Source organism: Bidens hawaiensis, unplaced genomic scaffold (assembly GCF_021521415.1).
Source record: "Bidens hawaiensis isolate Kalapana, Puna unplaced genomic scaffold, B.hawaiensis_p1.1 tig00002772_1, whole genome shotgun sequence".
Classification (NCBI taxonomy): domain Eukaryota; kingdom Viridiplantae; phylum Streptophyta; class Magnoliopsida; order Asterales; family Asteraceae; genus Bidens; species Bidens hawaiensis.
In genome coordinates, this window is record NW_027491150.1 from 589,468 (window position 1) to 600,312 (window position 10,845).

A 10,845-nucleotide genomic window follows, 5' to 3' on the forward strand; every position below is an offset into this window, starting at 1 on the left:
TTACACCCTAAAAATAAATTTCCATCCCTTACTGACTGAGCGTTAAGTGTCACAATTCGCTCCAATTTGTAGCTCCTCCACTACGCATACGCTGCATAGCCTAAAAGAACACATTTGTTAATGAAATAAGAATAGTAGAAGTAGAGGTACTAGTTGTGCAACATACTATGACATATAAATAGTCGTCCACTTTATCAACAATTATCCACTTTATCACCCTTCATTTCCTCCATCAACAATGACTACTTGTTCACCTTCGCCGGAGAAGAAGAAGAAAGAATGGGGAGAGAAGGTTTCTCAAACAGTGTTTACGGCGTACAACCGCCTCCCCAAGAAAGGAAAGCCTCAAGGCCGTGAGGTCACCGTCCTTGCGGCTTTCCTCACTTCTTCTCCCACTCAAGGTATATACATATATACAATGTTTTAAAAACCGGTATTTTACTTATATCGGACTGGCTAAAAAATGATACAACCGGTTGAACCGGGTATACCGGGAGGTTCAACAGGTTGAATAGCTTACCTTATAATTTCCTATAAATATAAATTTAATTAAAAAATAATCCAAAACTAAATGATTTCTATAACAAAAAAATAATCCAAAAGTTAATCCATATTGAAAAATTAATGCAAAAACACTCAATTTTAAAAAATAGTCCTAAAGTTACACGTTTGAATGTTAATTATTGGGTTAAAAGTAATTTTGAAAAAATATGAGCCACAAATATCAAAAATTTCTCGGGCTTAAAACCGGTTTACAGGTAAAAACCGGTATTTTAGACAAAAACCGCCGGTAAGATGTTCTAGCAAACCGGTCAAAAATACCGGACTCAAAATACCGGCCTATTGTGCGAAATCTGGTTTAACCGGTTCAACCGGCCGGTTTGAACCGGTTTTTTAAACACTGCATATATATACAGAGGAAAGTTAACATGCTAATTGTAAGTATCAAGGAGAATAATTATGTAATTCTTACTCTATGATAGTAATTACATAATGACTCTACTCGATATTCAATTACCTCCAAAACCTATAAGTAATATAACCTAATTCTGTTCTACATTATACTTCCACTTTGTTATTGTTATCAATTACGATTGGTTTCACTTGGAGGAGCTGCTACAATTGTTTAATTTAGGGAGAATTTAACTTGAATTTATGTTACTGTTGTATAACTAGCTCGGGCGGTGGGGTACTCACTAGCGATTAATCGCGATAAATTGGATTGGGATTATATATGTACTTAGTCAAACTTATGTGTGTGTATGCATACAAAAAATAGTTTTTCAAATTTATTTGTGGAATTATGGGATTAGAATTTTACATGTAATTGTTCAAGCTTATGTATACTTTTATACTATATACAATTTTTTAAAAAAAAGTTTATGCATAATTTTTCAAATTTATTAATCGGATTGGGATTTTATATGTAAATTTTCAAGCTTATATGTGTATATATATGTATTTTTCAAAATTTTATATATAATTTTTCAGAATATTTAATCGGATTGGGATTTTTATATCTAATTTTTCAAAAATATGTATATATGTAAACATTTTTTCAAAATTTTATATATAATTTTTTATAAAACCTAAAATTAATAAGTATTAATTCTGTTCTACATTTTATTTTCAGTTTGTTATCAGTTATAGTGTAGTGTGATTGAATTCACTTGAGGATTTACTTGAATTGTGATAATTTTCGGGAATTGAAGTTGAATTGGTGAATTTGCAGAGTTGAAAGTGGTTGCACTGGGGACAGGAACTAAATGTATTGGGCGTTCGCGTCTTAGTGTTCGTGGTGATGTGTTGAATGATTCTCACGCTGAGATTGTAGCTAGAAGAGCTTTACTAAGGTCTGTGGACTCTGTTTTCTGGTTTCTTGTAAGGCCCCGTTACCGGTAGTCTTACTTTCGTGTTGGATTTACTCATAAACGCAGTTCTAAATATCAGAGTTAATTAAAACATTCGCGGAATATAAAAGCTTTCATAAAACATTTCATAACAAAACACGTCTTGTCTTAAAACATCATTTTGTCTTTCAAAATAAACGAAACATTAAACTTAAACGTCTTGAGTCTTCCGATGCCAGCCTCTTATTCAGTGCCACGTGTCTCCTCAAGCGAGCTGCCTCATCCTACTCACCTGCGTGCATACTAAAAGTCAGCTACGCTGAGTGAGTTCTAGTTAATCATACACTATACAATACACATAAACTTATATTCTTTCATTCATACTTTCATACTTTCATACTTTCCTTTTTTTTTGTATTAACTTGCTTTCATATCTTATGTTATAAAGAGCATTACGCCCTACATTCCTCGAGTATTATTAGGGCTCGGTACCCTCCTTCCTCGAGTATTATTAGGGCTCGGTACCCTCCTTCCTCGAGTATTATTAGGGCTCGGTACCCTCCTTCCTCGAGTATTATTAGGGCTCGGTACCCTCTTTCCTCGAGTATTATTAGGGCTCGGTACCCTCTTTTCTCGAATATTAGTAGGGTTCGGTTCCCTAGTTCTCGAATATTAGTAGGGTTCGATTCCCTCTTCGTTACCATAAAACCATACATCATACCTCGAGTATTATTAGGGCTCGGTACCCTCTTTCCTCGAGTATTATTAGGGCTTGGTACCCTCTTTCCTCGAATATTAGTAGGGTTCGGTTCCCTAGTTCTCGAATATTAGTAGGGTTCGATTCCCTCTTCGTTACCATACAACCATACATCATACCTCGAGTATTATTAGGGCTCGGTACCCTTTTCGTAACCATACAACCATACAACCATCATTTCCTTCTTTTATTAACTTTTTACGTTCATACACATAAGCATACATATCATACTTACCTTATACATAGCGTTACAACCTGACAGTACGTGCAATATCCGAAGATCGTTCACGTACCGTCAAGCCATCATTCATACATATCACATTATTCACATAAGGCATACACTTATCTCTTAGGATAAGCGTATTAACAAACATATCGAGTATGCACACAGCCCCGAAAACATAACACATAAATGGGGCTAGAAACTCACCTGAATCTTGTTACGCTCTCCGTTAATAGTTATTCCCTTCTTGAGCTGTGCACGGCTAACTGTATAATATTTACACGTATCAATTAACTACTACTACTCATGTTGTATTTCTATCTTTATACAACCAACAACGAACGGGGGTCCGGGGGCAGCGCCCCTGGCAGCGGGGTCTAGGGGCGGCAGCCCCTAGCAGGGTCCAAGGGGCAGAGCCCCTGGCTGGGGTCGAGCTGCCAGGTCAGCTTGGAAAAATTTTATTTACATTAACTGTCTTAACACATTTTCCATTAGGTTTTTAATTTATTTTCTAATCGAACTTGACTTTAGGCGAAGTTAAACCTTAGGCGAACTTAGCTTTAGGCGAAGTTAAACCTTATGCGAACTTAGCTTTAGGCGAAGTTAAACCTTAGGCGAACTTAGCTTTAGGCGAAGTTAAACCTTAGGCGAACTTAGCTTTAGGCGAAGTTAAACCTTAGGCGAACTTAGCATTAGGCGAAGTTACCAGCTAGGCGAACTTGGCCGTAGGCGAAGTTAAGCTTTGAAGGCGAAGTTAAGCTTTGAAGGCGAAGTTAAGCTTTGAAGGCGAAGTTACCAGTTTGCAGGCGAAGTTATCAGTTTGCAGGCGAAGTTATCAGTTTGCAGGCGAAGTTGCCCAGTTCAGCTACGGGTTTGGTTTTTATCAAGCATTTTGGCGATTTTAATACCCTTGTTATGGTTCGACATCACCCACTAACGTTCCCTAACCATTTCGTTCGTATATATATCCCGTATATACTATAAAGCTTGGATCTTTAAGCTTAAGGACATTCAATAAAACATAAACTTTAAAGGTCAAGAACATACCTTTTGTGCTCGTTTGGATCTCGTTTAACTTGTTTAATCACAACTAATCGTTTACTCTCTCTCGGATCTTGCCCGTTTCTCTCCCTCGGCCGCCGGCCGTATATGGCGGTGTGTGGTGTGTGTGTGTTTTGGAGTGTGTAGAGATTATGATGGAAATGAAATGAGGATTTAGGGTTTTAGGTTGGTTTAGGGGATATTTATATCCCTTAAAGCCCATGGACCTAAAGCCCATTCTCATTTAACCCATCTCAATTAATCTAACTCCATGATCCGTTCTTTACTCGATATTAATTAATTAATAACGCGGAACTCACTAAACGTAACTTTCTTTATTCAACATTATAAATTTTAGGATGTTACATTTCATCACCATAAAAATCGTAATTTATATCATTATCTCATCCTTTAAATTAGATGTATGATATTGAGTACTGATGTTATTGGTAATTTTTTACTACTTTTCATAAAGAGCAAAATTACAAGTTGAAGTTCATAGTCAAACATATAAATATTGACTTTAAAGTTGGTTGATTTTGGAAAAAATGTCTGCAAGAGCTTAGTTTTTATAACATTTACTGCAAAGTGATATATGTAGCCTAAATTTGTTAATAATTTCCATCCTAGATAAGGGCCTAGGGATGTACATAGTTTGGTTTGGGTCAGTTTTGGGCTAAAACCGAACAAAAAACTGAAATTTGGTTTTTGATTTTTTCAAAACCGCTAGGTTTGTTTGAAATCGTTTCAATTTTGTTTTTTTCGAGTTTTGCCATTGAACTTGAAAATTTTGGGCTGAAATAAAATTTTGGCTCAAAATAATGAATTTGGGCCTAATTCTTTTTGTTAAATTAATAAGTAATTGATTATTATACATTTGGGCTAAAATATTTGATTTATATACTGATTAAATTATTATAAATTACTTGAAAAAAAATGAAAATCTATAAGTTCTGTTTCCATTACATGCAAAACCAAAACCGACTTACTAGATAAGTTTTCAGGAAGTATTAGTGCTGACCAAATAAGATCTTTTTTGTGAGTTTGTGTAATGAATTTGATTAGTTGACTAATTTAATAGTAACTGTCACAACACTATAGTTGGGGATATAACCAAAAAGATAATAGTTGGATTCTATCTTCATAAAACTTAAAAAAATCAATCTTTTTCAGATACTTCTATACAGATACTTCTATACACAGATTCCCTTTTCCATCATCAAGAAGCTGGTGGCAAATACAAGATGAGACCGGGCTGGCAGTTGCATTTATACATATCACAGTTGCCTTGTAAGTCATTTCGTTTTGAATTTCTTTATTTTATTCAACCGTGCTTGAATAGTTCTGTAAAAGAAGGTTATGCAATATCCTCAACTAGCAAACTCAATGATCTTATGGAGTCATCAATGAACAATATTTAAAAAATCAAGATTTTATTGCCTAACTATTTGAATTTTTAGGTGATTGTTCACATGCCATTGACTTTGTCAGTTAGCTGTTCTGATAAAATTTCTCGTTGGAATGTTGTTGGCGTTCAAGGTACGTTATATAAAATTATTTTTTTTGATAAAAAAAATAAAAGCTCGTTCATGTGTTTTAGGGGCGTTACTGTCTCACTTTCTGCAGCCGGTTTACATTTCTTCAATAACCGTGGGGCAGTCTCGTAATTGTTCTGATACGGAAGTTGAAGAGCAGTTGACCAGGGCTTTGACTGACAGAGTGCTACCGTTATCAAAGAAACTAACGAGTCCTTTTAAAGTTAATAAGGTTGTAAGGTGCTTATTAGATAATCCTTTTAATTAGTTTCTTCATTAATTAATCATTTAATAATTATATCCCACTAAATATGGTTTTTGCTTATGCTTTTTGCAGCCATTATTTGCTGTAGCTTCGGTACCTCTTGAGGTGTTTCGCCATGCTGAATCTGCTGCATCCACTTTAACGTGCGGGTAAAATTCGTTTAATTAAAGTTTAAATGTGAATAATTTAGAATTTAAAACCCTTCTGTTTTACTTATTTGAAAGAGTGAATTACTAAATTCAGATATTCAATAAGCTGGAATAAAGCTGGTCTGCATGAAGTTATTCTCGGAACCACTGGTCGAAAACAGGGGACCTCTGCAAAAGGCGCAATGCATCCTTCTTCAGAGTCAACTTTATGCAAGTAAGCTAACAAATTTGTTATAAAAATTTATGCTTTTGAGATTATTTGTCTAACTTTATATTTGTTTTGTAAACCAGGAAGAGGATGTTGGATTCGTTCGTGTCACTGAGTCGATCGTTACACAATTTTCCATCATATGACACGTCATACCAGAGGCTAAAAGTAAGAGTTTTAATGGCTCAGTTGACAATATGTAAAAGTCCATTAGTTGAATTTTTTTTGTTTATTATGTTTGTTTGATGCATTTAATTGTTCTAAAGGAGAAGGCTGCGGAGTATAATTCAGCCTTGAAAGCATTTAAAGAAAGCCCGCAGTTTAGCAATTGGCTTGTGAAGCCGTTACAGTTTGAGCCTCAAGCAGCTCTTATCGGATAGTGAGTTGAACTTCAGGTATTTCATTTTCTTCTAAAAATCTAGCTAAAAGGTTACATGTTGAATGGGTCAAACGGGTTATTAGAAATTATAAGCGAGTTTAACTTTGACCATTAAATTTCATATTTTGTAGATGGGTGTTGGGATGACTTGTTTTCCAGGCCTCAAGTCTTGCATCTTCTTTGCCATTTTCATTGTTATGTCATTCTTTTTGAGATCTTATGTTTTTATGTAATTTAAAGTTATTGTAATATCTACTTTGTCAAAAGAATACCTTTTGCAATTTAATTTAAATTAGTTTTTGTTTCCGGCCTTACATTGTTCAAAACTAGGTAGTGCTAGATATTGGTCGGTTTCTAGAAGACATCCAGAAACCGACCAGGTGGATGTTTGCCATGGATGCTATCGTTTTGGCTCGGCTTCTAATGTTGTGTTTGTTTAGACGGTTGCCCACGGACGTGAAAATGTGTGGGTTACTTCAAGCTATAAACTTTTTTTTCACCTCTTTCTAATCTGTAAGCTTTTAAAAATAGAGAAAAACTTGAAAGAAGCTACTATAGATAGTGTAAAAAAATCCTCTTATCTGGTGTGTATTATACAATACATTCATCATCAATCCATTATTTTACGGGTACAATAAAACATACATATTAACTAAAAAGCAATTACAAATACACGATAAACTTGATACGAGTAACTCACGATCGAAAAAAAATAAGAATATACATTTTAAACATACTGCAAAGTTAAAACTCACATTTTTAGACATTAAATTGAGACACAGATAACTTACCACAAATACAAATACAAAATTTTGTAGCATTTATTACCACATTGTGCGGTTTGCAAAAAGCAAACACTACATTCAAAAATCTAACAAATCTTTAAGTTAAACAAAACAAGATTACATCTCTCTCGTTGTCGACTAGAAGGGGCAGGCTGACACGAGTACATTGATGTCATAGTTCAAAAAAGAGATCACCTCAAGTTATGGATTCTTTTGGCAGACAAAAGAGTGTTGGAGAGAAGCATGGCTATTGTCATCGGCCCAACTCCACCTGGGACCGGGGTGATTGCTGAAGCCACCTTACTCGCCTCCTCATAACATATATCCCCCACCAACCGATATCCCCTCGCGCATTCTGCATCCTGTTCAGACAATGATAAACAAACTCGTAACTGTCATCTCATAACACAAATAATTTCATAGCTTTAGTGCTTTACACTTTTTAATAAAAGTTAATCGGATACATGAACAAAAGAAATAATAGAGTTAACTAAACAGATCGCCCATGCGGTTTGGGTACTAATTTCGAAAAGTTGCATGTTTGGGGTTCGGGGTTTTAATTTAGTCACGAGTTTGGGTATTAACACTAGCTTTTGTTAGGTCTAGATAAAATGACCAAAACACCCTTCCTAACAAAAAACAAAAAAAAATTATAAAGCATTAGAAAAAAACCACTTTTCTGAATTTTAGTTTTTTTCCTATTTTCTTTAAATCTTTTCTTTTTTATTAGTAAGGGTGTTTGTTCGTTTTATGTAAGACTTAACAGAAAAGTTAACATAAGATAGTGGTAATATGTAAAACTTAACAGAATAGCTAACATAAGTTAGTGGTAATACTCAAACTCGTGACAAAACTAAAACCACGCAACTCAAAATATGCAGCTTTTTAAAGTTAGTGCCTAAACCTGTTACTTTGCAGCTTTGCTCAAACCACAGATACCATATATGTAATTAACTTGAAATTAAAATAACACTATTAGCTAATACTAACCTCAACAGAATTGATACCAACATCAATTAAAACCGCACCAGGTTTCACCCAACTACCCCTGACCATATTTGGCTGACCCACTGCCGATATAATAATATCAGCCTGCCTAGTGATCTCCTCCGGATTCTTCGTTCTCGAGTGAACAATACTCACAGTAGCATCTTCTCTCTACATCAATAAAAACAATATACAATATGTTTAAACATAACTTCAAACTGTTAACTTATTATTAACGCGTATGACTAACTTGAAGTAACAATGCAGCAGGCATTCCAACAATGTTGCTTCTTCCAATCACAACTGCTCGTTTCCCTTTAATAGGGATGTCATATCTATGTAACAGTTCTATGCATCCTTTTGGTGTGCACGGGACAAACAACGGGTCTCTTCCTCGCATAGCTAAACGACCAATATTCAGAGGGTGGAACCCATCAACGTCTTTCTCTATGCAAACAGCATTTAAAACATTCTGCTCGTTCATATGCTGATCCAACAAATGCATTACATCTTATCAGTACTACACAAATCAACAAAGAATGAAGGAAACAAGCAATACGAACATAATACATTTAGAAGCTTACAGAAGGTAAAGGTAGTTGAACAAGTATTCCGTGAACAGACGGGTCATCGTTGAACTTTGAGATGTGGTTGAGGACTTCTTCTTCAGTGGAATCCTCAGGTAACCGTACTTCATACGAGTTAATACCCACAGAGTCACATGCTTTCTTTTTGTTACGGACATAAGTAGCGGAATCTTTTCTGTCCCCAACAAGAATAACTGCCAATCCAGGAACAATCCCGATCTCTTCCTTCATTTTGGATATTTCAACAGTTATCTCGTCCCTTATGTCTTTTGCAACACGCTTTCCATCAATAACCTTTGCAGAGGTCTCGTTGTCTACCTGTATAGCTGCAAGATAAATAACTAGTGTCAAGTGAAGAGACACTTTTAAAAATCTATAACTCAAATGGTATCTCAATGTTTATCTTGTAGGTATTTCGTTCTTAGCTCTCAGTCAAATGCATATTGTTGAATATTTAGGCATATTCTAACTATTAGGCTTATTTCAGCCATCTGAAAGTATAAGCTTGCATCTTACTACAATTTTTTGAGTCAGCGTTCATTTAGCCTGTTTTAATCTTGTTTTCTTCAGTTACTACTTACTAGACCCGAAATCCATGGAAAAGTACCCAAATTGGTAGGAGGCACCCATAAAGAACTACCCAATTTTTTTATTTTTTTATTTTTTCATATTTTGAATTAAAACTAAATTATATATCTAAAAATAAAAAATAAACAGTTTTATTAACTCAAAATAATTAATAAAATACAATAAAATAAATAAAAAAAACATCTAAAATTTAAAATTAATATTTTACCGAAAGTATCCAAATTCTATTTAAAAAAATTAAAATTATATATTTAAAAACAAAAAAATAAATAAATAAATAAAGAGAGTCCAAATTTTGTTTTTTATCCTGTAACGATTTCCATCACTGATTGTTGAGCAGTTAGTAGGGCTGTAAACAAACCGATCATCCAGCGGACTGTTCGGCAGGAAGTTCATTTGTTAATAAAAGAACAAACATGAAAAAGGAATTTCGTTCAATTAACTAAATGAATGAACACGAATAGAGGCCATGTTCGTTCAATTGTGTTCGTGAACGTTCGATAATGTGTTCATTTACGCCTGTTTATTTTCGTTAATGTTTGTACATTAAATATAATACTATTTAATGACTTTTTTAATCTTATCATATAGATTTAAGCAAAATCATTAACTATAACAAAAATATATACAGATAGCACGTGATAAATTTATATGTAAATGACTTAGTAGTTGGACCTAATTGTTGACACCGAACCATTTTTTGTTAGCAAGATCAAATAAAACATTGTTTGTGTTCGTTAGCTCGTGTTTGTAAACAAGTTCATTTTATTATCGAACGAACGAACGAAAATGAACAAAGCGTTGTACGGTTCGATTACAAATTATTACCCTAGCAATTATAATTAATAAAATCAATCGAATTGAGCTATGTTAACCGTACACAAGCACATGCAGGTTCAATTAAAACCTAAAATTAACTCCAAATTATTATTATTATTATTATTATTATTATTATTATTATTATTATTATAAAAGTAATTTAAAAGTTACCGCTTGCAGATGACGATGAACAGTGAGTGATAATGCTTCTAGAAGACGTACGGCTTGAGATACCAAACTGAACGGAACTTGAACTGCCAAAATACGAAATATTATTATTTGAAAGCTTCTTCTGATGTTTGGTGGTGTTATTGAAAAGAAGAAGCCGTGCAGTTGAAGAAGATGATGAACAGTCGGTGAAGATAGTAGTATTGATTAACGCCATTTTATTATGTAATTTACAGATTGATTGCAGCAGCCTCACACCTATTATTATTATTATTATTATTATTATTATTGTTATTGGAACTGGAGTTAGGGTTTAAGCTTGTTGTGTTTCAGTGAAGGTTAGGGTTTTGTGATAGTGGCGTAGAAAAGAAAAGATATGTTATGTTAATGCATTGGACTACTTGTACGGTACTGGTATTAGTCATTCGAGTCATTTCTTTATTCTTTCTGTGATTTGTATATTATTATTTTTCGAATATTATTTATTCCTAACTTTTAAATTAT

The 10,845-nt window shown here is 34.1% G+C and overlaps 1 protein-coding gene and 1 pseudogene across 2 annotated transcripts; one reads left to right on the plus strand and one right to left on the minus strand.

Annotated features, from left to right (window-relative positions):
- Positions 1–238: 238 nt before the first annotated feature.
- On the plus strand, positions 239–6,708 carry LOC143621129 (tRNA-specific adenosine deaminase TAD1-like; annotated as a pseudogene). The gene is made up of 10 exons (XR_013151459.1): positions 239–401; positions 1,733–1,853; positions 5,045–5,051; positions 5,095–5,410; positions 5,472–5,638; positions 5,744–5,820; positions 5,915–6,034; positions 6,112–6,196; positions 6,295–6,423; positions 6,539–6,708. The product of XR_013151459.1 is annotated as a tRNA-specific adenosine deaminase TAD1-like (transcript).
- A 496-nt stretch (positions 6,709–7,204) lies between these two features.
- Positions 7,205–10,685, minus strand: LOC143621142 (bifunctional protein FolD 4, chloroplastic-like). The gene is made up of 5 exons (XM_077092655.1): positions 10,345–10,685; positions 8,764–9,092; positions 8,430–8,666; positions 8,183–8,350; positions 7,205–7,554 (listed from the first exon to the last, which is right to left on the minus strand). The coding sequence occupies exons 1-5, from the start codon at positions 10,556–10,558 to the stop codon at positions 7,384–7,386; spliced, it is 1,119 nt and encodes a 372-aa protein (XP_076948770.1). The 5' UTR covers positions 10,559–10,685; the 3' UTR covers positions 7,205–7,383.
- Positions 10,686–10,845: the final 160 nt, after the last annotated feature.